We start from the raw sequence: 26,581 nt of genomic DNA, 5'->3' as shown, positions 1-26,581 counted from the left end.
ATGAATTCTTTTTAATGGCTGTATATTTTTGATTTAGGTTGTTTTTCAGACATTATAATAGAACTAGGCAGAAGTTCAACAGGGATATAGAAGAACTAAAAAAATACTATTAATAACAGGAACTAACTGACATTTACAGAACACTCCAGCTGAAAAAATAATCTACAGTTTTCTCCAATGCCCATGGAATACTCACCAAGACATATCATATCCTGAACCATAAAAATAAACCCCAGCAAGTTTAAAAAAATACACAGTGTTTTCTAACCACAAAAGGATAAAATTAGAAATCAATAACATGAAGATAACAGAAAAAGCCCAATATACTAGAACCCTAAACAAAGTTTATAAACTTGATAAACAACAGATGAAAGAAGTCTCAAAAGAAATGAAAAAAATATATTGAAAGTGAGTGAAACCAAAAGGACAACATGTAAAAATCAATGCTTTTCACCTTAAACAGTGTTTCTAATAATACATTAGAAAAGAGGTAAAGTATCCCACCTTAGGATAGAGCAAGATACATGCCCCCAAATCTCACCACCAAGTAAATAAGGGGCTATTACAGCAGTTCCTTTACCAAGTATTTCATTTCCAGCTACTAAGAAAAAACTACAAGGTATACTAAAAGACAAAAAGCACAATTTGAAGATACAGAGCAAACATTAGAACCAGACATAGCAGAGATGTTTAAACTATAAGACAGGAATTTAACACAAGTATCTGAGGGCCCAATAAAGTTGACAGTATGCCAGGCCAAATGAGCAATTTAAGCAGTGAGATCGAAATCCTGAGAAAGAAACAAAAAGAAATGCTAGATATAAAAAATAATGAAATAGAAATAAAGAATGCCTATGATGGGCTCCTTAGTAGATTGGAGAACGCAGTGGTCACAGCAAATACCTTCTTCCAACAACAAAGAGACAACTCTACACAAGGACATCAGTGGATGGTAAATACCGAAACAGATTGATTCTATTCTTTGCAGCCTAAGGTGAAGAAGCTCTATACAGTCAGCAGAAATAAGACAGAAGCTGACTGTGGCTCAGATCATGAACTCTTTATTGCCAAATTCAGACTTAAATTGAAGAAAGTAGGGAAAACCACTAGATCATTCAGGTATGACCTAAAACAATTCCCTTACGATTACATAGTGAAAGTGATAAATACATTCAAGGGATTAGATTTGAAAGACAGAGTGCCTAAACAACTATGGATGGAGGTTTGTAATATTGTACAGGAGGCCATGATCAAAACCATCCCGAAGAAAAAGAAATGCAAAAAGGGAAAATGGTTGTCTGAGGAGGCCTTACAAATAGCTGAGAAAAGACGAGAAATGAAAGGCAAAGGAGAAAAGGAAAGATACATGCATCAGAAAGCAGAATTCCAAAGAATAGCAAGGAGAGAAATGAAAGACTTCCTAAGTGATTAATGTAAAAAACAGAGGAAAACAACAGAAAGGGAAAGACTATAGAGATCTCTTCAAGAAAATTAGACATACCAAGAGAACATTTCATGCAGAGATGGGCACAATAAAGACAGAAATGGTATGGATCTAACAGAAGCAGAAGATATTAAGAAGTGGCAAGAACACACAGAAGAACTATACAAAAAATATCTTAATGACCCAGATAACCATGATGGTGTGATCACCCACCTAGAGCCAGACATTCTCGAGTATGAAGTCAAGTGGGCCTTAGGAAGCATCACTACAAACAAAGCTAGTGGAGGTGATAGAATTCCAGCTAAGCTATTTCAAGTCCTAAAAGATAATGCTATGAAAGTGCTGAACTCAATATGCCACTCAAATTCCAGCAAATGCTGGAAAACTCAGCAGTGGCCACAGGACTGGAAAAGGTCAGTTTTCATTCCCAAAGAAAGGCCATGCCAAAGAATGTTCAAACTACTGCACAACTGCACTCATTTCACATGCCAGCATAGTAATGCTGAAAATTCTCCAAGCTAGGATTCAATAGTACGTGAACCGAGAACTTCCAATGTTCAAGCTGGACTAGAAAAGGCAGAGGAAGCAGAGATAAAATTGCCAGGATCCGTTGGGTTATAGAAAAAGCAGGAGAATTCCAGAAAAACATCTACTTCTGCTTCACTGACTATGCTAAAGCCTTTCATGGTGTGGATCACAACAAACTGTGGAAAATTCTTAAAGAGATAGGAATACTAGATAACCTTCACTGCCTCCTGAGAAATCTATACGCAGGTCAAGAAGCAACAGTTAGAACTGAACATAGAACAATAGACGGGTTCCAAATCAGGAAAGGAGTACATCAAGGCTGTATGTTGTCACCCTGCTTATTTAACTTATATGCAGAGCACATCCTGTGAAATGCTGGGATGGATGAAACACAAGCTGGAATCAAGATTGCCAGTAGAAATATCAATAACCTCAGATATGCAGATGACACCACTTTTATGGCAGAAAGCGAAGAAGAACTAAAGAGCCTGTTGATGAAAGTGAAAGAGGACAGTGAAAAAGCTAGCTTAAAACTCAACATTCAAAATCTAAGATCATGGCATCCAGTCCCATCAATTCGTGGCAAACAGATGGTGAAACGAAGAAAACAGTGACAGACTTTATTTTTTTGGACTCCAAAATCACTGCAGATGGTGACTGCAGCCATGAAATTAAAAGATTCTTGCTCCTTGGAAAAAAAGCTATGACAAACCAAGACAGTATATTAAAAAGCAGAGACATTACTTTGCTGACAAAGGTCCATCTAGTCGAAGCTATGTTTTTTCCAGTATTCATGTATGGTGTGAGATTTGGACTATAAAGAAAGCTGAGTGACAAAGAATTGATGGTTTTGAACTGTAGTGTTGGAGAAGACTCTTGAGAGTCCCCTGGACAGCAAGGAGATCCAACTAGTCCAACCTAAAGGAAATCAGTCCTGAATCTTCATTGGATGAACTGATGCTGAAGCACCAATACTTTGGCCACCTGGTGCAAAGAACTGACTCATTAGAAAAGATCATGATGCTGGAAAAGACTGAAGGGAGGAGGAGAAGGGGAAAACAGAAGATGGATGGCATCACCAACTCGATGGACATGAGTTTGAGCAACCTCTGGGAGTTGGAGATGGACAGGAAAGCCTGGATGCTGCAGTCCATGGTGTTGCGAAGAGTCTGACACGACTGAGCAACTGAACTGAACTGAACTGAAGAAGAAGGAGGAAAGGAACAAAAAAATGTTTGTAGCTATGACTCAAAATTTTCCCAAACTAATGTCAGATGCAAACTACAGATCCAGAAATAGAGAATATCAAGTAGAATAATTGCCAAGAAAGATATACTCAGGCATAACATTTCAAACTACAGAAAATTAGTGATTTTAAAAGATCTTAAAAGAAGCCAAAGGGGAAGAAACACTTACCTAAAGAGAAACAAAATAAAGGATTACATTTGATTTCTCCTTAGAAATCACGGGAACAAGAAGAAAGTGGAGTGAAACATTTAAAGAGTTGCGAGAAAAGAAAAACCAACTCATCGTACTATGTGAAATTATGCTTCAGACTGCAGGCCAGGACCTCCCCGGCGGTCTGGCGGTGAGGAATGCGCCTTATGATGCAGGGGACACACATTTGATCCCTGGAGGCTCAGACAGGAACGAATCTGCCTGCAATGCAGGAGACCCAGGATCATCCTTGGGTTGGGACGATCCCCTGGAGAAGGAAATGGCAATCCACTCCAGTATTCTTGCCCGGATATATTCATGGACAGAGGAGCCTGGAGGACTCACAAAGAGTTAGACACAATTGAGGGACTAACACTTTCACTGTCAGGGAATTTACATCCCAAAGGCCTCAAAACAACTAAGCTTGCGCTCTGCAACTACTGAGCCCACATCCCATGCTACAGCTAAGACCTGATGCAGCCAAAGAAGTGCGGCTCAAGCAGAGACTGAGGGATCTGCTGCCAGCAGATCTGCCTTACAAGAACTGTTAAAACTTCTTTAGAAACGTCCATATCTGTATAACTAAGTCAATCTGCTACACAGCAGAGACTGACACAACTTTGTAAATCAACTATCCTTCAATTAAAAAAAAAGAAGTTCTTTAGCGAGAAGGGAATCAGAAACTCTACATAAAGGAAGGAAAAGCATCAAAGAAGGAATAAATTAAGGTAAATAAAAACTTTACATGGGAAGTAGTATGATGTTACTTGAAAGTGGACTTGGATTAGCTGTAAATGTATATTGCAAACTCTAAGGCAATCACTAAAAAAAGTAAAAAAGAAGTTTAATCTATGTACTAAGAAAAGAGAAAAAAAGACTCACATTAAAATCTCAGTTACAATCACAAGTGGCAGGGAAGAAAAAGACTGGAAGATAAAAACAGGGAAAAAAAAAAGGACAAAAGAGAAAACTTTGATATATGGTAGACATACTCCAATTATACTCAGAATCACTTTGAGTATCAATGACCTAAATGCATCAACTAAAAGACAGAAATTGTCAGAGTGGATTAAAAATATGACACAAGTATATGTTGTGTACAAGAAATCCATTTTAAATATAAAGACAAATATAGATTAAAAGTAAATGGTGATCTGTTTCACCCTAGATAATATACATGTTTCGATGCTGTTCTCTTGAAACTTCCCACCCTCGCCTTCTCCCACAGAGTCCAAAAGTCTGTTCTATACATCTGTGTCTCTTTTTCCCTTTTGCATATAGGGTTATCATTACCATCTTTCTAAATTCCATATATATGTGTTAGTGAAACAGATCACCAGCCCAGGTTGGATGCATGAGACAAGTGCTCAGACCTGGTGCACTGGGAAGACCCAGAGGGATCGGGCGGAGAGGGAGGTGGGAGGGGGGATCGGGATGGGGAACACATGTAAATCCATGGCTGATTCATGTCAATGTATGACAAAACCCACTACAATATTGTAAAGTAATTAGCCTCCAACTAATAAAAAAAAAATGAAGTAAATGGATACAGAAAAATACACTATGCTAACATTAACTAAAAAAAAGGCAGGAGTAGCTATATTAATTTCAGATAAAGCATACTTCAAAGCCAGGAATGTTATCGGGGATAAAGGACATTACATAATGAAAAGGGGATCAATTCTGCAAGAAGATACAGTGATCTTTAATGTGTGTGCACCCAACAATAGTGTCAAAGTATGTAAGGCTAAACTCCAAAACTGCAAAGAGAAATATATGAGTCCACTATTTTTAGTTGGACATCTCAAGCTCTGTCTGTCAAAAATGGACAGATGTAACTCAGAGAAAATCAGTAAGGACACAGTTGAACTCAACACCATCATCAATCAACTGGGTATAATTGAACTATGGTGTTGGAGAAGACCCTTGAGAGTCCCTTGGACTGCAAGGAGATCCAACCGGTCCATCTTAAAGGAGATCAGTCCTGGGTGTTCACTGGAAGGACTGATGCTGAAGCTGAAACTCCAATACTCTGGCCACCTCATGGGAAGAGCTGACTCACTGGAAAAGACCCTGATGCTGGGAAAGATTGAGGGTAGGAGGAGAAGGGGATGACAGAGGATGAGATGATTGGATGGCATTACTGACTCAATGGACATGTGTTCGGGTAGACTCTGGCAGCTGGTGATGGACAGGGAGGCCTGGCGTGTTGCGGTTCATGGGGTCGCAAAGAGTTGGACACGACTGAGCAACTGAACTGAACTGAACCAAACTTCATCCAACAACAACAGAAAAGACATTCGTCTCAAACTCACATGGAACATTCACCATGATAGACCACAATCTGGGCCATAAAATACATCTTAAGAGATTTAAAAGAATAGAAATTATACAATGTCTAAGACAACAATGAAATTAAACTAGAAATTAAACTTCTTAAATAACAAAAAGATAACTGAAAATCCCCAAATGTTAGTAGAACACTCCTGTAACTAATAAATGACTAGAGCAAGGCTATAGGATGAAAAGTTAGTAAACAAAAGCCAACTGATTTCCTATATATTTGCCAGCAACAAACAACAGAAACTTGAAATTAAAAATAGAGTACACAGAACAGACTTTGGGACACAGTGGGAGAAGGCAAGGGTGGGATGTTCTGAGAGAATAGCATTGAAACAAGTATACTATTAAGGGTGAAACAGATCACCAGCCCAGGTTGGATGCATGAGACAAGTATCAGGGCTGGTGCACTGGGAAGACCCAGAGGGATGGGACGGGGAGGGAGGCGGGAGGGTGGATCGGGATGGGGAACACATGTAAATCCATGGCTGATTCATGTCAATGTATGGCAAAAACCACTACAATATTGTAAAGTAATCAGCCTCCAACTAATAAAAATAAATGAAAAAAAAAATAGAGTACAATTTATACTAGCACCTCCCATAAAGAAATACTTAACTTAGGTATAAGTCTAACAAAATATGCGTAAGTTCTATATGAGGAAAACTACAAAACCCTGAATGAAATAAATAAATGAATCAAAGAAGAAACAAATAAATGGACAGATATTCCATGTTCATGGACAGGAAATCTGAATATTGTCAGTTCAGTGATTCAATGCAAATTCAATAAAATCCAAATAAAAATCCCAGCAAGTCATTTTATGGCTATCAATAAACTGATTCTGAGGTTTATATGGAGAGACAAAAGTCTGTAAGTAGCCAACACAATACTTGAGGAGAACAAAGTTGGAGAGCTGATGCTGACTGACTTTGAGACTTACAGATACTATAAAGCCATAGTAATTAAGATGGTGTGGTACTGACAAAAGAACAGATAAATAGATGAATGGACAGAACAGAAGAACATAAATACAGTCAATGAAACTTTGACAGGAGCAAAGGCAACACAATGGAGGGGAAAACAAAAAAAAGTACCATTTTCTTTCCAGCAAATGGTACTAGACATCTATCCACATGCAAAAACTGAATTTAGACACAAGATACAAACTGTTCTTCCTTGTAAAAATTAGCTCAATATGGGTTACAGAACAAATTACTAACCACAAAAATGATAAAACTCCTAGAAGATGACATAGGAGAAAACAAAGATGACTTGGGTGCAATGACTTTTTGGATGTAACTTTTAGATCGTTAGAGGGCATAATCCATGGAAAAAATAATTGATACGCTGGACTCATTAAAATTATCGCTTATCACAATGAGAATGAACCAAATTTGTAATTTCAAGATGTAGAAATTCCACTTTAAAAAACTTTATTGAAGTATAATTTACATACAATACTCAAATCATTTGCCTATAATTCTGTAAGATCTATTTTTCTGTGGTGTTTTACAGTGTTACTATGATGTGAGTAGGTATGGATTATTTTTATTCATCTTGTTAAAGACTTGTTTGGATTTCCACATCTGAAGATGGATACCTTTCTGGAGTTTGAGATTCTTTTTGACATGATATTTCAATCATTTATTTTTCTTCATTCTCTACTATCTTCTTCTGAACTTGAAGTATATTTTATATTTTCTTACTCTATCCTCCATGGTTAACTTTTACTTCATTTTTATGTTACTGTAAATATGAGCTACATTATGGGTAATTTCTTCAAATTTTTTTACCTGTTTCCCTAATTGACTCTTCAACTGTATATAATCTGCAGTCTAATCCATCCATTAAGTTTTAAAACTTTCATTATTATATTTTACATGTCCAATATTGACATCTCCAATATTTCTAAAGAGAAATCTGCTTATGATCTTATTGAGGATCCCTTGCATATGATGAGTATCTTTTCTCTTGATGCTTTCAAGATTCTCTATTTTTGGCTTCTGACAGATTATTATATGGATTTCCTTCCACTTTCGTAGTTGGAGTCTGCTGAGTATCTTGGATTTGCAGATTTGGGAAATTTTTAGTTATTAATCTTCAAATAACCCTTGCCCTTTTTTCCCTTTCTTCTCCTTCTGAGACTCCCACAAAGCATGGTCTAGTGGTATTAGACGAAGAACTTAATGGTGTTTCACAGGTCCCTTAGGCTCCATTCACGTTTCTTCAATAATCTTTTTTTTTTTCTTTCTGTTCCTCAGACTTAACAATTTCAATAGCTCTATCTTGAATTTCATTGACTCCTTTCTCTGGCTTCTGAATCCCTCTAGTGAAATTTTTATGTCAGTTGTGTTTTTGAACTTCAGAATATCTTTTGCCTTTTTAAAAATCTCATTATTGATATTTACATTTTGCTTATATAATTTTATTGATTTTATTCACATCTTCCTTTAGTATTGTGAGCATCTTTAAGACAATTGTTTTAAAAATCTCTGTCTAATAAGTTTACTATCTGGCCATCCTCATGAGTCTTTTCTGTCAGTTTTTTTTTCACTTTTAATGGGCCACATTTGCTTCTTTTCTTTTTTAAAAATACCTTGTGTTGTGTTGTTGTTATTGCTGAAAACTGAACATCTGAATCTTGTAATGTGGTAATTCTAGAAATCATATTCTCCTCCCAACCCTTCAGATCTTGCTCTATTTTTGATTGTTGTAGAGTGTTTCTTTGTTGGGACCAGCCTGAGGTGTAAACCTAAGGTGATCCCAGGTGTTCTCTGAATCTGCATTTCTCTTTGGGCATGTGCAATGACTTTTTAAATTTCCTTATGTAAGTGTTTGCTCTTGGTTATCCTAATCCTTAAATATCTGGCTTCCAAAGCGGGGAAAAGAGAAAAGTCTAGGGGACATTTAAAAAAAAAGGCACTGTCCCTTAATTCTCCTTGAAATAATTTCATCTGGTGGAAGTTACAACAATGGTAAGCTGCCTTTGTCTGTACCTCTACAATGCAAAGCAATAATTCACAAATAAAACCTAGATCCCTAATATTTGAAAGATGAGGTCCTAGTTGCCCACTCTGTCGCCCACAAGCATGCCAATGTTGGCTGCCTGCCATGCAGTTGAGGGGTTGGGGAGTACATAGATACTACTATTTGGGGCAAAATTGATTGAAATTAACAACAATTTACCAGCCAATCCTAACCCTGGAAGCTGCCAGCCTTTGAATATACTCGAGATATGCAAAAATTGTTGTATTAGATTCTGTTAGTCCAAATGTTGTCTAGGTCAAGAAATGGATTCCTCTCTATCACCTTCTTCCCAGTTTCCTTCTACAGGCTTTTATAAGCTAAGTATATTTTATTTTAGGTTAAAAAATAGAAGCACTTCAAGATGGTAATACTGTTACTGACAATTATTAGTTTAAATGATCCATGTCATTTTAACATGTTTTAAAAAATACTTAGGATAACTGAATTCACTAATATAAAAATCTAAACCCAATATATTTTTCCTTAAAAAACTTTTTAACAATAGTTGTGTGAAACCATTTTTGGCACCAAATGCAAAGAGTTAACTGCTCCCCAATAACAGTGCATGTGTCTGAGTGTTTATCTTCAGTGATGGACTAGATGAAGCTGAGATCAAATTGGCAATAAATAGTGGGAAAAATGATTAGTTCTACTTCACACATTAAAAACTAACTAGAGACTTCACCTCCTACTTCAGAAGATAGAGACACTATGGAAAATTACACGTTAACAAAAACTAAGCTGAGTATTTAAAACAATTGAAAGATGGGTTATTAAGCATTACAACAGTAAATCTCTTTATAAAATGAAAAACTGTTTATTACTTTTTCCTTTTATGAATTTAGATATTCATATAGTAGTTTTTCTTAGAGAGGAAATCTACATAGGACCTCATAACATTTCCATGAGCTATGTGAAGTCATTAAAAAACTAAGTAGATATTACAAATCAAGTTAATGACTGACCTGAGAATAAAACAAGGATAAATTATGCCTCAATGTGTAACCACAATGGTTGCTCTATTACTGTTAATGACATTTAGAACCAAAAGTATTTGATCTCTTTAAAAAGTGAGTAGGGCATAAATTACAGATTTGGGAGCTTATATGCTGCAATTTTGTGGGCAATTCAATTAGCTACTAGGACTGAAGTGCTAAACTTAGCTGAATAAATTTTCCAAGGTCACATGGAGAGTAAATGCTAAGATATAAACTCAAAGATCTGATTTTTAAAATAGAGTTCTTTTTCTGTGAGTGTTGACCAAGAGAGTAGAACCTTAACTAAGGCTCTCCTATTGACTGTGAGGAAAATATCAAAGACTGACTATCTGAGAACTCCGAACATAAATAATTGTAGAAAGACTGGGGAGAGAAGTCAGAACTTGAATAATAACACTGAGTGGGGCTAATTCCAGTTACAGAGCTACACTACTAAGGTCATGATGGTATAAGCAGAAGAACCCAGTAAGAAGACGTATCTATCTGGCTAAAGTCTGGAAGTGTGAGTGAGAGGAAGCTCTGTTATTTTTTATTTTTTCCTTTTCTTTTGCCTTTGCCCTGAAGGTGGTCCAACTGTGTGGAATTGCATAATAGCACAGGGGATTAATACTCTACAAGAAATATCTTCTATTCCCAGCTTCCTTCAGTCAGTCAGTCAGTCAGTTTAGTCACTCAGTCGTGTCCAACTCTTTGCGACCCCATGAATCGCAGCACGCCAGGCCTCCCTGTCCATCACCAACTCTCAGAGTTCACTCAAACTCATGCCCATCGAGTCGGTGATGCCATCCAGCCATCTCATCCTCTGTTGCCCCCTTCTCCTCCTGCCCCCAATCCCTCTCAGCATCAGGGTCTTTCCCAATGAGTCAACTCTTTGCATGAGGGTGGCCAAAATACTGGAGTTTCAGTTTCAGCATAAGTCCTTCCAATGAACACCCAGGACTCATCTCCTTTAGGATGGACTGGTTGGATCTCCTTGCAGTCCAAGGGACTCTCAAGAGTCTTCTCCAACACCACAGTTCAAAAGCATCAATTTTTCGGTGCTCAGCTTTCCTCACAGTCCAACTCTCACATCCATACATGACCACTGGCAAAACCATAGCCTTGACCAGATGGACCTTTGTTGGCAAAGTAATGTATCTGCTTTTTAATATGCTATCTAGGTTGGTCATAACTTTCCTTCCAAGGAGTAAGTGTCTTTTAATTTCATGGCTACAGTCACCATCTGCAATGATTTTGGAGCCCCAAAGATAAAGTCTGACACTGCTTCCACTGTTTCCCCATCTACTTCCCATAAAGTGATGGGACCAGATGCCATGATCTTAGTTTCTGAATGTTGAGCTTTAAGCCAACTTTTTCAGTCTCCTCTTTCACTTTCGTCAAGAGGCTTTTTAGTTCCTCTTCACTTTCTGCCATAAGGGTGGTGTCATCTGCATATCTGAGGTTATTGGTATTTCTCCTGGCAATCTTGATTCCAGCTTGTGCTTCTTCCAGACCAGCATTTCTCATGATGTACTCTGCATATAAGTTAAATAAGCAGGGTGACAATATATAGCCTTGACATACTCCTTTTCCTATTTGGAACCAGTCTGTTGTTCCATGTCCAGTTCTAACTGTTGCTTCCTGACCTGCATACAGGTTTCTCAAGAGGCAGGTCAGGTGGTCTGGTATTCCCATCTCTTAAAGGACTTTCCACAGTTTGTCATGATCCACAAGTCAAAGGCTTTGGTGTAGTCAATAAAGCAGAAATAGATGTTTTTCTGGAACTCTCCTGCCTTTTTGACGATCCAGTGGATATTGGCAATTTGATCTCTGGTTCCTCTGCCTTTTCTAAAACCAGCTTGAACATCTGGAAGTTCTCAGCTCACATATTGCTGAAGCCTGGCTTGGAGAATTTTGAACATTACCTTACTAGCGTGTGAGATGAGTGCAATTGTGCGGTAGTTTGAGCATTCTTTGGGATTGCCTCTCTTAGGGATTGGAATGAAAACGGACCTTTTCCAGTCCTGTGGCCACTGTTGAGTTTTCCAAATTTGCTGGCATATTGAGTGCAGCACGTTCACAGCATCATCTTTCAGGGTGTGAAATAGCTCAACTGGAATTCCATCACATACACTAGCTTTGTTCGTAGTGATGCTTTCTAAGGCCCACTTGACTTCACATTCCAGGGTGTCTGGTTCTAGGTGAGTGATCACACCATTGTGATTATCTGGTTTGTGAAGATCTTTTTTGTACAGTTCTGTGTATTCTTGCCACCTCTTCTTAATATCTTCTGCTTCTGTTAGGTCCATACCATTTCTGTCCTTTTTTGAGCCCATTTTTACGTGAAATGTTCCCTTGGTATCTCTAATTTTCTTGAAGAGATCTCTAGTCTTTCCCATTCTGTTGTTTTCCTCTATTTCTTTGCATTGATCGCTGAGGAAGTCTTTCTTATCTCTCCTGACTATTCTTTGGAACTCTGCATTCAAATGGGACTATCTTTCCTCTTCTCCTTTGCTTTTCGCTTCTCTTCTTTTCACAACTATTTGTAAGGCCTCCTGAGACAACCATTTTGCCTTTTTGTATTTCTTTTCCATGGGGATGGTCTTGAAACCTGTCTCCTGTACAATGTCACCAACCTCCATCCATAGTCCGTCAGGTACTCTGTCTATCAGATCTAGTCCCTTAAATCTATTTCTCACTTCCACTGTATAGTCATAAGGGATTTGATTTAGGTCATACCTGAATGGTCTAGTGGTTATCCCTACTCTCTTGTATTTAAGTCTGAATTTGGCAGTAAGGAGTTCATGATCTGAGCCACAGTCAGCTCCCAGTCTTATTTTTGTTGACTGTATAGAGCTTCTTCATCTTTGACTGCAAAGAATATAATCAGTCTGATTTCGGTGTCGACCATCTGGTGATGTCCATGTGTAGAATCTTCTCTTGTGTTGTTGGAAGAGGGTGTTTGCCATGAACAGTGCGTTCTCTTGGCAAAACTCTATTAGCCTTTGCCCTGCTCATTCCGTACTCCAAGGCCAAATTTGCCTGTTACTCCAGGTGTTTCTTGACTTCCTACTTTTGCATTCCAGTCCCCTATAATGAAAAGGGTGTTAGTTCTCAAAGGTCTTGTAGGTCTTCGTAGAACCGTTCAACTTCGGCTTTTTCAGCGTTACTGGTTGGGGCATAGGCTTGGATTACCGTGATAGCAAATGGTTTGCCTTGGAAACGAACAGAGATCATTCTATTGTTTTTGAATGGTTTGCCTTGGAGACGAACAGAGATCATTCTGTTGTTTTTGAGATTGTATCCAAGTACTGCATTTTGGACTCCTCTGTTGACTATGATGGCTACTGCATTTCTTCTAAGGGATTCCTGCCAACAGTAGTAGATATAATAGTCATCTGAATTAAATTCACTCATTCCAGTCCATTTTAGTTCGCTGATTCCTAGAATGTTGACATTCACTCTTGCCAAGCTATTTCTTAGAGAGCAATAACTGGGAACTGCAGAGTACAGGGGAATGCTTAGAGAGCAGAGAGAGCTGGTGAAGGTGGATCTCTTAATTCTGAGAATGAACTGACACAAGTCCCAGGCTTACTCCTGAACTAAGCATGTGTGACAAACTCAAAGAACTGTAAGAAAGGTTTTTTAAAAAATAAAATATACTCCACTGCCCAGTTCTCAAGCTAACTCCTGAATGGTTCATGTGCAGGCAGATCCAAACGCAATAGCAAAGGCTTTTCACCATCCATATAAAGTGAGACAGAATTTTCAACATGAATCCAATCAGATTGGTTGCTGAAACCAATCTGATTATAACTCTCTCCAGAGAACTTTAACAGAGGCCAGAGGTTTAAAAGATAATACTCAAAATGTCCAGGGTATAATCCAATATTACACAACATAGAAAAATCAAGAAAATCTGACCACCTATTTCAGAAAAAGAAAATCAACAGATGTCCACTCCAAGGTGATTCAGATATGGGAGTTGTCAGAAAATCAACATTAAGCAGCAATTATAAAACCATTCTCCATGAAATAAAGGTCAACCCTTCTGAAATAAAAGCAAAGATAGAAGTTCTTAGACAAGAAATAGAGCCATAAAAAATAGCTGAATATAAATTTTAGAACTGAAAATACTGCAACTGTAATTTTAAAATTCATTGCCTAGGCTCAAAGGCAAAATTAAGATGAAAGAGGAAAAATGTCAGTGAACTTGAAGATGGATTAACATAAACAATCTGAAGAACAGGATAAAAATGAGTTAAAAAAAAAAGTGAACATCAGAGACCTGTGATACATTATTAAAAGATGTGCAATTCATGTCACAAAAGTACCAGAAGAAAATGAGAAAGAGGTACAGAAAAAGAAAAAAATCTGAAAACTTAATGGTTAATCCCCAAATTTGGTTAAAAACATAGTTAAAAGAAACTCTTTTAACCCAAAAGCATAAACTAAAAAAAAAAAAATCCACATCCAGATACATAATAATCAAATTGTTGAAATTAAAGATAAAGAAAAAATATCTTCAAAGCATCCAGAGAATAAAAAATAACACATATAAGGATATATCAATTCAATGGTTGTGGATTTCTCCATAGGAACTATGGAGTCAGAAGACAGTGGAATAACAATTTTTTAAATGCTGAAAGGAAAGAACTGTAAATCCAGAATCCTATATCTAGTGAAAATATCCTTCAGGAATAAAGGTAAGATAAAGACATTTACAGATGAATGAAAGTATTAAAAAATTTTGCTAGCACACTTGATCTAAGAACTGGAACTCTGAACCAGTAACAATACAATGGTGATCAACACTTAAACTTACTATGAATCAACTGTTCTAAGCACTTAAATGGACTAGTTTACTTAATTCAAGAAGGCTGGCACTATTAACATCCTCATTGTAGAGATGAGAAAAAGAAATATGTGATATAGCTAGTAACAGAGCCAGAACAGAACCCAAGCAATCTGAGTTCAGAGACGATGCTCTTAACCATTACTTACTACAATATTCCAACTTGCTGGGGAAAAAAAAAAACCTGGAAAATATTAAGCTAACCAAATAGATGGAAGCCATTTAAGCAGATTAAGTAACTTTAATTACTTAATTAAAGTAATTAAATAATATTATTAAATCATTAAGTATTATAGTATTATACTATTATTAATACTAGAGAGAAAAATAGGAAGGCAAGGCACCAACTTGATGTATTACTTTACCCTGAAAAATATTCTATTAAAACTAGGATGAAACATTGAGTTAGCAATAGTAATCATAAAAGTAAACCCTTTTTTTGGAGTACTTACTATGTGTCAGAAATTGTTCTGGAGCTGAGAATGCAAAACGAATAAGATAAAGCAGTTGATCTTAATACAAATTTGTATTTTATACAAATTAGGTAAAACAGATGAGAAAGTAAATGATTATAACATAGCATGTGCTATAACATAAGCATGTACAAAGCCTCAAGTACATACAAGGCAAAAAATCTATAGAAAGGAGGCATCAATCTAATCAAAGCAGAAAAAAAATAAACATAAAGGGAAACAGCCCATAATTCCTTTTCCATAAGTCATGTGGACTACTATCACTGTTTCAATTTTATAAATAAACTCTCAGTTCAATAGTAATGGAAATAAAAGTCAGAAGAATCTGTTACCATGCTGTATATATGTTTTAATTTTCAAAGCCTTCAGCCTAAGAATGATGAACTAATTCCAAAATACTTAAAATCAGCTCCTATTAATTTATTTTCATTCACTGGGCAGGCCAGTACTCAGTAATTATGTGAATTTAGAAGGCAAAGGGGAAATTAATCCAGAAAAATTTTTCAATAAGGCAAAAGCACTGTTTCTATACTGGACCAGGAAAGCTACATTCAGTTTAAGAAGTTACCTTAACAGTTGTAAGGAAAAAGTTCTCCAGATAAACGGGGGATCCTGAAGGTAAGGACCATATCTTACTTTTCTTTCCACACTTAGTATTCCTAACGGCTAACACAAAGCCTGACAAATATATTATTTTGAATAATAATAATTCAAGAGTTTGTAGAATTAGATTTTTATTATAAAGTAATTAATAAGAGATGAAGTTTAATTCTATCTTGACTATATTCCTTGTATGCCAAGAAAGAGTTCTTATATTCAAAGACTACTACTTAATTCCATACAGAAAAGGGGCCAGAGGTGACCTTTGATCTCCTATGGGTAGGTAATATAAGTAAGGGTGAAAAAAGAGAAGCATAAGAGAATCAGTGTAAGTTTGTTAAAGATTAGCATGGACTTTTAAATTAAAAAAATCAAGTTACTTAGTTCTTTTTTTGGTCGTCTTATATGAAACGTTACAGTAGAGTACTTGTAACAGGAAAGAAAGTACAGTAACTGATGACCCACTCACTTTTCCCTGTAGCTGTGCTTCAAGTGGCTGCCACTTACAGGATATAAACAGTCTAAGTAACAGAAAGGGCATTATAACTCATTCTATGCATTAAATGGATATACTTACTTTAATATTAATTTTGTAAACAGGATCAATAAACAACTATAAATAATGATAGAGAAATCCTGCCAACTATAAAGTTACTATGTATTTTTAGGTTGCTCTGAGATCAATTGTATAAATCAAAGGTCATTAAATCAACAGATTCTAAGTTGACAGTTCTGTCTTTAACTTAAATGATGTCTGTTCTCATTAAAGGGGATTTTAATCTAATAATTACTAAAATAATAAAAAAAACTAAACTATCAAATTGAGGATGGATGTCACCATGTAGGTCAATGAATCATAGTTTTAAATATACTAATTTAATATACTAGCCTTTTCTGTTGACTCAGACAGTAAAGAATTTGCCTGCAATGGAGGAGGTCCAGGTTCCATCCCTGGATTTGGAAGATCCCCTGGATTAGGAAATGGCAACCCACTCCAGCATTCCAGCATTCCAGCATTCTTGCCTGGGAAAACCCATGGACAGAGGAGCCTGGCAGGTTACAGTCCATGTGGTTGCAAAGAGTCTGACACAACTGAGTAACTAACACTTTGAACATACATTATTGATTTTCTTTTCATGACCACACATCAGTATGCCTATTTACAAATGGAAATTGAGTTCCTAACTTGTAAAAACCTATTAAAAGACTCTACTGCTTAGTTTTATTAAATTAGGATTTAATGACAACTAAGGAAAATTAATTGATGACTATAATCACAAAAAAAGAATATATTACATCTTAAAAACTGGACTCTTCTTGGGGTTACTTTCAGCAGTAATGTTATTTTCTGTTTCAACATAATATGCAAAAAAATAAAAAAGGATAAAGAACTTGAAAGAAACTGTGGCCAAGATTTAGAGAGGATGCTGACACTTTGCGGGGCGGGGGGGTGGGCGGTGTGGCGCAAAATTAAGTGGTATGATTATAACGTTTCTTAGGTTTCTCAGTCTATTGTAGTGATTACTGGTATGGAATTAATTTTCTTTGCACCACTTTGGTGACTTTCTTACCTAGAGAGCATGCCCAGAGGTGTAACATTAAGTGATCCCATCAGCATTGCCAGGGCCATCCCTGGTGCTTCCCGTTCTATTACTTCTTTTGTGGCCTGTAATTAAAGATTAAATAGCAGACTGAGTGAAATTAACCAAAAATAAGGAAGGCAGAGTAGCAAAATTAACTTAAAAAATAAGTTAATTTATTATAGATCATGCTATCTATTAATATAAACCATACTTTGTAGTGCTCCAATTTTTTTTCTTTAAGGCTTAAAGATTCAATTCTTTGGGACCACTGAATAAAAGCTGAAAACCAGGATACTGAGGGAACTTTTATATTAGTAGATCTTTCTTATCCCTTATAACTCAGGAGTGTTTGATAGCAATCTCATCTTGCCTAATAACCTTAATTTTAAAATTAAGCCTCAGATTGCTAAAACGGCTCAACAGATTTTCACAGAACAAGAAATCTGGGTATTTTTCTTTGCCTATTACTCTTGAAATAATTAGTCCCTAAAAACCTGAGAACCCCTTGCATCTTTCCTAGCTCTATGATTTTATGATATAATAAATGGAACTCAACAAATCATCAAGTCAATCTTCTCCATATTGGGCAGAAGAAAAACTCTAGATTCTTTTCCAAATCTTCAATATAAATTATATATCTGTTTTTTAAAAATAGATAAAACAGATATATTCCTTTTTAAGGAATTAATAAAGTGATAGGTTTTACGTATGTAAGTTTTAAAATAGGGCATTCTTAAGACAAGTATGGTTAAACGTGGAATAGGTATTGAAGGCAAGAAAATTTCATTTTCTAAAGGTCAACCGAAATATGTATATATTATCATAATGTGATGGTAAAGATAAGCTTTATACTAAAATTGGGAGTGAAGTACATGATTTAAATCATTTCTAATCCTCTTTTTACATATATAGCACGCTATAATAATTGGGAGCAACACAGGAAGAAAGCTTGCAAAATATATAGTAAATAAGAAGAAAGGCAAACAAAATAAAAAGCAAGTTATGGAAAATAGAGTGAAAGGTTGATATTTCAATATTTCATTAGAAGTAGAGTGATCATCCTAAATAAGGCCATTGCTCTAGGCAAACTTTACATTGATAAAGGTCTCATCTAGACTAATAACCTAAATTTTAAAGTGAAGGTGCAGGTTGCTATAATAGTTCAATAGATTTTCATAGAGTAAGAAATCTGGGAGGAGCAGTTAAAATGTGTCACTATGTGTTACATCCAGTTGATGTTATAAATAAGTTTTTAAGATGCATATAAATTACTTACTTATATAGAATAAAGGATTACCAGAAATGATATAATCTACTGGTTCACTGAATCCCAGCATAATGTAATATTTAATACTGTCAGAAATTTTAAGGAAAAATTAACACTAACATAATGCTCTTCAATAAAACCTGCTTTAAAAATAAAGGACCAGCAGGAAGGAAAAATGGACATTCTTAAATTCTTAAGTTTGGAAGTTAAGCACTTTCATTAAAATATACAGCTAAAATTTGTTAAGCTAGTATTATACAGAATCTACCCCCATGTTTTCCAAATTCAATAAATCTGGTATGATTTTGAGGTCTCCAGGGAAGAAAAACTATTTCCATGTTAAAATTGCTTTACTGAAGTTTACAACTTCTTCTTAGAAACCTTAAAATCTTAAAAGTCCTAAAAAATCAAGGAAGGCATGTTACTGAGAACGATCTTAAAAGAGCTTTTTGCATAGAGTTTATATTGATTTCATTATCTGCTTGAAGGTCACTTAAGCAATGTCTGACATTTAATGAATTTGCAGGTCCACATAAAGATGATGTACTCCAAAGTAGAGTAGCATGCTTTATTTAAGGACAAGGAAGAAAATATCAACAGATAGCTAAGAGGAAGGCTTTTTCACTTAGATACTTCAAAGCACAGCATTTATCCATCCATACAACAAGTATTATTAAACACTGACTATGTACTAGGTAGAATTCTATGCAATGATGCTGCAATAGTGAATAAAACAAACTTATAAGGGTACGTAAACTCACTGTCATCTAGTATGTGAAAAATTCAATTGACAAATTACATATGAGAATTACCTAAAAGACATACAATTCATTCATTTTTCTAGATCCTCTAAAATATGTCACGGAATTTGGCCAGACCACGGTGGTCTACTTGGAAAGGCTTGTCCCAATTTTAAAAGAATTGTTTTATTGGACTTTGCTTTTGTAGTATGCAGTGGGATACAATTAAATGGCTCAGCAAAATTCATATTTATTAGCAAGTATTTGAGGCCATTGCTCACCACACTACACCGAGGTCCTCTTCAGAAGAAATTCTTTCTTAAGTATCACAACTAGAAATGGGCATTCTTTTATGATACCAGTTTGTTTTTAAAATTATAATGATTGTGAATCAAGTTATCCTTGAGAACAGAGACAAATTTATGAATTTTTTTTAAGTAGGCTTACTGAACACATGGGGTTTCCCTGGCAGCTCAGACAGTAAAGAATCTGCCTGCAACGCAGGAGACCTGAGTTTGATCCCTGAGTTGGGAAGATCCCTTGGAGAAGGTAATGGCTACCTACAACAGTATTCTTGCCTGGCGAATTCCACGGACAGAGTAGCCTAGCAGGCTACAGTCCATGGGATTGCAAAATGTCAGACATGACTGAGCGACTAATACTTTCACTTTCACTGAACACAACCTAATTTCATCTTATTTTTCCTTGCCCTATTTTTCCACATTTATCTTATTAAAAGTTCTGCTGTGTTTTGTGTATTTGGCTAAGTCATCTTAAATATTTTACAATGTATTAGTAAATATATGGATGAGAGATGGATGAATGTATGTCTTCTTACACAGAGGACTTCCTCTTTTCCAAATGTAATTTAGGAGAGACAGCTAATTCTTTCTGAAGACTTTCTACAGAATATTGGCCTATAGACATAAATCTTATACAGCTGAGGACACAGGAGGAAAATACATATAGAGTAGTGATGTCACTAAAAGGCACTGGTGCTGAGTGAGGAGGGAGACTCTAGGGCTAGACACAAACCAACGTTTTTGTTTATATTTTCTTAAATAATGCACAAATACAGTTTTTCTCACATCTACATCAAATGTATCTTTTCCCTGTTTAGTGTAGCAAAATGATCAACATCTGTGAAGTCAGACAACACCACCACGTAGTTAAGGTCGTGAGAGTAAGGACTGGATCTGGTGAAGCCCCTACCATAGTGGCCAACACATAGAATACGTACTCAATCAATATTTGTTGAATAAGAGGAGTGAATAAATGAACTCATATAGGTTTGAAATCTGGCCTTATCACTTACTTGCTTTGTGAATTAGAACAAAATATTTTACCTCTCTGAGCTTCAGTGTACTTACAAACAAAATGGAGCTAACAATTAAGCATACCTACATTTTATGAGAATTAAATTATATAAGTAAATCACCTAGCATAGAGTAGGTATTCAATACTTGTCAATTTTCTCCAGGCCTCTGATTTCCAATCTTACATCTTCATAGTTTTTATTATACCAGTTAGAAAAGAGATACAATTAAAAAATCCAGAAACCAAACCTAGCAACAGTGGTTGAGAACCAAAGGTGAGGGGAAAGAGAAGAGAGAACAAGAACCCAAAAATTGGCAGTGCCGGGCAGGAAGATGAATACTGAAATCACGGTATCTAAAGGAACAAACAGCCAAATGAAGTAGAGATTAGAAGAATGAACAGGAGGGCACAAGCTGGGTAGAAACATTTGTGAACTATAAATGGGAAGGCTCAACTAGAAGGCAAAGAGCAGGAAAATAAAAGTTAATTTAGAATAAAATAAGAAAAAAATTTCTGTATAGGTTATTAGAAAATCCAAATAGAAGAGTGGTTCTAACAATTGTAGCTTTATTCCTTTGATCATATATACAAGGATGATACATATAGATAAAAGAAGGTTATTAGTATCTGTTAACAAGTAGATAACAAGCAATCATTGTCTATTCACAATCAATGGCAAAAGAGATGCCATTAAAAGTATGAAATCATTTTTCTTATTAACATTTAGCTTAAGTTGCTTCTCACTTTTTTATTATTAATTTTATTACCACATTCTTTTTATCCTTGAGAAATAATAGAAATTTATATTTTTACTTCAGATATAACCTTTTGTGCACTAGTAGATTCCAAAACAATGAGGTTTAATTAGATTTACCTACACTCTTTAAATAAGACATTTTATTTTTAACTTTTAGATACTTGCTAAAGTTTGAAGGTTACAACCTCCATGGAAAATCACTTATTGTGATCTTTTTCTTTTACCCTTGACACTTTGAAGATAACATTAGAGTCTAAAAGATGCTTCAAAGACTGCTCAAGTTGCACCAAAAAAAAGGGTGTCATAAATAATGATTCTATAGCCCAGGGAACTTGTCAATGAAGTTTGGGTCCATTTTTACCTTCACAGAAAAAATAACCTTGAAAAATGTTATTGCTAACTGGCAATGATGTTTAAGTATGCACAGAACACACAATAGGTAAATGTAAATGTGTAGAAATTCCTTGTATGCATGGTGGTAGTGAAAAATCACTCAGTAGAGTGCTTTTACTTATTTTTATAGACATACTTTAGTTAATAGGTATAATTTGTACATAAATATTTACATAATTGTTACTTGAGTATACAATTTCCTAACAACTACTACAGAGGCTTCTTCTAATTAAACAATTTTAAATAACAAAGACTATCTTTGAAACACTAGCTAACAAGTACTAGTAAACTTGCTAAGCTATGCAGGTGGAATATGATTACAGCAGAGGTTCTCAAACTTTAGTGTGCATCAGGATCTCACGGAAACCTTGTTAAACAATGACTGCTCGGCCATACCCAGAGATTTTGATTCAGAATGTATAGCCGGGGTCTCAAATTTTTCATTTCTAACAAGTTTCCAGGTTATATTTGTGATCCTGGTCAGAGGACTATACTTTGAAAAATATACGGCAGACAGGAGAAATGAGACAGATTAATGATAACGTGCACAACTTGCTGTAATATTCATAATCACCTTATATTCAATTTTGTAAAACAGACTGAAATAAATTTAATGATCCTTCATCAGAGCAAAATATAGACCTAGTGAGGAGATAAATTAGGTAAAAATAGGCAGTTTAATGCCAACCAATTAAACTTTCCTGACTCTATTCACTAATTCCAGCCAACTACATAAATTTTATTTCACACTTTAAAAAATGGTTATAATAAACAATCCATATCTTGTCCCTATAAGTATCCCACGGTACAGAGAAGTTATCTTTAAAATATTTTTTCCTCAGGACTATATATGATGAATTAAATTTACATAGAGGACTCTTAGGGATGTTCAAGGAACACAACTATAAATTTACTCTTTTCTCCCCTCAATTAAGAAGCACAGTGGAAGTATGAGTCACATTATTATAAAGGCAACTTCTATTCTAATTAACTGAAAACACTCATTTACATATTTCATTAATTTTATATTACTAATTACAAACATCTTCCAACCAATCACAACGTATCAGTGAATCAGCAATGTGACAAAATGGTTAAAGACTATTGTCACAAAGGAGAAGCTGCAACCAAGTAATGAAAATATTAATAGTTATTCCAGTTTTACTTAGGAGATATATACCTATTTGTAATGTATTTCTTTTTGGAGCTTTAGCTTTCTTAGATATTTACATCTTTTTCCACTCCTAGAAGCAGCAGAAAGCTTTTCAAAATGGAGATATTTCATTTTGTTTTTCAGTTAAAGCTATACAATACTTAAGTAAGATCTGGTTATAATGAAAAAATCAAAGGAGATGGTAAAATAAAAATCTAAGTACCACAGGCAAATTTATCTTCCAGTCTATTCAATGAACATGTACTTTGCAACAAGTCAGACATGCCTGAGCAATCGGACACATTTCTTGTATAACATGGCCCTAAAGCAAGCCAAACGATTTATCTGTCTCAACCATAGCATTTATTATAATGTTAGCTGTACAGATACATTGGGGTGATTAAAAGATTTCTAAGTACTTCAACTATGAAAAATCTCACTCCATTTGTTAACATTTAGATCCCAACCCTTGTTAAAGAACCAAGTTGAGTACAGCAGTAGTACTCCTTACTGAGTACTTATTGAGTACCTTACTCAGTGAGTACTTTTTCATATTATTTTCCTCATTTACCTAAATATTAATAATTTGATAGTCAAATTATGAGACAAAAAATAAGGTAACTCAAACGAGTGAACTATTTTTTATAAGAGATTTTTCACAAGAATAGCATTTATCTTTATAGTCTAATAAGTAGTCTACAAATTGCACTACTTTTTATCTCATTACAGGAAAATGTGAGAAAATAGTGGTATTTCCACAGATTATTAGCATTTTTATATATGCATTACACATTTATTCATTTTTGGCATTATGTGAAAAACAATAAAGTTCATGTTTATTGTAAGTTGTTGGTTACATGTCTTTTAATCTATAGAGAACAAAATAGTATTAATTCATGCTCTTCAAAAATTGATATATAGATATGGAAAAATACCTTGTTTCTCAAATATGAAGAAAGAAGAAGTAGAAAGATGATCCAATTTGAAATTTCACTGAAAGACTATTGTCTGTTGTCAGTTAACTGGGGAATATATAACTCAGCCTCTTTATTCCAACTACTCTGGAATTCTGTTATTTTTAATGTTATTAGTGGTATATAATATAAGTAGAAACATAACAGAAGCTACCTAAAAAAGCTACCTAAAAAATATGCACATTGGATTTCCATTTTATTAATGATCACACATAATTACTGTTTATTTACAGCAGTGATTTTAGGGTTCATATAACAATATAAGTTAAGCTGTGCTCAAAAATCTTAAGTCAGAATAAAAGAAATAAGCTCCTACTTTAGGCTCATAAGTACTATTTAACTGACTCACTGACAACTGATTTTAGAAAAATTTAAAACTTTGCTCTTTGCCTAAAGATACAATAATTCTCACTGGTGGATTCTTTAGAAAGTATCCACATTAGAAACATGTAATTATCACATCTGAAGTTCTTCATTTTTACCAAAACAGGCACTTGTGAAAAGGGGAGAGAAAGAAAAAAATAAATGAGGTCAAGGAAGAAGAATACGTGGAAGAACTGCTAAGAAAAGACAAAAACCAAAAAATAGCTCATTCTTATTTTAAATATTATTATAAGGTGCTCTATTTTGTCTTCTCATAGCACCCTCAGTTTTAAAATTATAGGCCATTTGGGAAATATGAAAATGAGTACAGTACTTCTTAAAAGCAAAGAAACCCAATACTGCTACTGTACTGAGATAACCCTAACTTAGAAAAGTCCAATAGTAAAGATGAGAGAAAAATCTACATCCATATATATTTGGAGGCTATGACATGCTGTGCATGTGTGCATGCCAAGTCTCATCAGTCATGTCCTACTCTTTACGACCTTATAGACTGTACCCTGCCAAGCTCCTCTGTCCATGGCATTCTCTAGGCAAGAATACTGGAGTCGGTTGCCATGACCTCATCCAGGGGATCTTTCTGACCCAGGGATCTAACCTGTGTCTCTTAATACCTCCAGGGGATCAAACCCACATCTCTTAATGCCTCCGGCATTGGCAGGAGGGTTCTTTACCACTAGCGCCACCTGGGAAGCCCATGACATGCTGTAGCTTGAATTAAATAACTTGTTCTCTTATAGTTTTGCTAATCTAAAGATTGATTTTAAACCTAATAACCTCTCACTTTATGATCTGGCTTTTTATTCATCATCTATAACCTAATCATCTTTCATTATTCACACATTAAACAAATACCAGTTTTTGTTCTTATGCTTCCAGAAATTTATCTTTCTTAGCTTTTCATTTATAAAAAGGGGCAATCATATTTGTTATCCTTCTTATAAAACTAAAGTGTTAACACAATAAAGCAGTTCTTAGTTAACTAAAAGGATGTCATAATATTTTTAATGCTAGTATGATAGATAACATTATATATTAATACAACATAAATTTATAATGCCATGTAAAAGCTCTTATTTCTCTTACTACACTGAAAACATAAAAAGGAATACTATTACCAAGCAATATAATTCAATAATAGGAGAAATATTCACATCAGAAGGTTTTATTTATGATGCCTTTCTTACAAAACATCTATAGATATTCTCTATTTAAATACTTAACAGATTCCTATACTACATAATACAGAAGAGATACTTTATTATCTTTTTGTAAGAGAAGAAACAGACTCACTAATAAATTTAATGAATAATGCAAATCCACACAGTAAATCAATAAAACTTAGGCTTGTAGACTCCAATTCTGAAATTAATCCATTAAATCTAATTACTATGTGCTTTCAGTTTAAAAAGCACTACACCCTATACAGATATAGGAAGGATCTTTGTACTTTGCTTAAATGCTACAGAATATAAAAATGCATAGTATCATTTCTAACATGTAGCAAGTGCTTAACAAATGTTGAATACTGAGATTTGTACTAAAACACAAATCTAACATCACCTATGTTGTGCAAGGTGCTATTATGCACTACAGTCAAAGTGTGAAAACTTAACAGTTCTCTCAGAAGCAGTATGGAGTAGAAGCTACAAGCAAGTTTGTTTTTGAATGTGTATGAATTACCAGAAGATGTCTGAAGAATGCAATATGCCAGCAATAATCTTGAAAACTTAATGAAGATTTACCAAGAAACAGCAGTTTTAGAGATACCAATTACCAGGAATATAGCCTTGGACATTACCATAAAACCTCCAAAGTAAATTGGGAAAAGAATGTGAGAAGATTATAGATGTATTTTGAAGAAAGAAGAACTAACAGCACCTTCTGCATTTATGTTTTCACCCAAAGGCCAACAAAAAACAGCAATGTAATTATATACTTAAGCAAAGATGGAAAAATGTAAGTAAGTATCCATAACTACTTGTGGTAAATAAATTGTTCAAACTGATAAGCCAAACAAATAAATATAATTTTTTAAAATTTCTGTAACAACCATAAATTACAAATTAAGGCTGTAAAGGCAACATCAGCCTGACAAGAGGTCAGCATGGACTAAAATCCAGGATGCTGTAAAATAGGGGAACACAAACAGCCAACATTTGACTCAACTCAAATTAATGCTCTGTGTCTAATACTTATCATAATCACTTAAAACAAATAATTATTATACTTATAGCAGAAAAATCTACAAAAGTCTCAGAAAAGAAAGAATGAGAAATAAATTGAGTGAGTTACAACCTGGAAGACATTATTTATTAAATAAAATTGA

At 35.0% G+C, this 26,581-nt stretch overlaps 1 protein-coding gene across 18 annotated transcripts in view; it reads right to left on the bottom strand.

Moving 5' to 3' along the window:
- The window catches only part of GPHN (gephyrin), a 520,258-nt gene that overhangs the window by 254,597 nt on the left and 239,080 nt on the right, over positions 1 to 26,581 (bottom strand). For 17 of the 18 annotated variants that reach the window (XM_070469503.1, XM_070469504.1, XM_070469505.1 and 14 more), the window contains one exon: positions 17,256 to 17,350. The exons of the other annotated variant lie outside the window; for it this stretch is intronic. In XM_070469503.1, coding sequence (XP_070325604.1) covers positions 17,256 to 17,350 — 95 coding nt within the window. The remainder of the gene's footprint in view (positions 1 to 17,255; positions 17,351 to 26,581) is intronic. 18 annotated transcript variants of the gene reach the window in all.

Source organism: Odocoileus virginianus, chromosome 6 (genome assembly GCF_023699985.2).
Source record: "Odocoileus virginianus isolate 20LAN1187 ecotype Illinois chromosome 6, Ovbor_1.2, whole genome shotgun sequence".
Taxonomy (NCBI): Eukaryota; Metazoa; Chordata; class Mammalia; order Artiodactyla; family Cervidae; genus Odocoileus; species Odocoileus virginianus.
The sequence above is the reverse complement of the archived record's forward strand: the minus strand, read 5'-3'. Positions and strand labels throughout refer to the sequence as shown.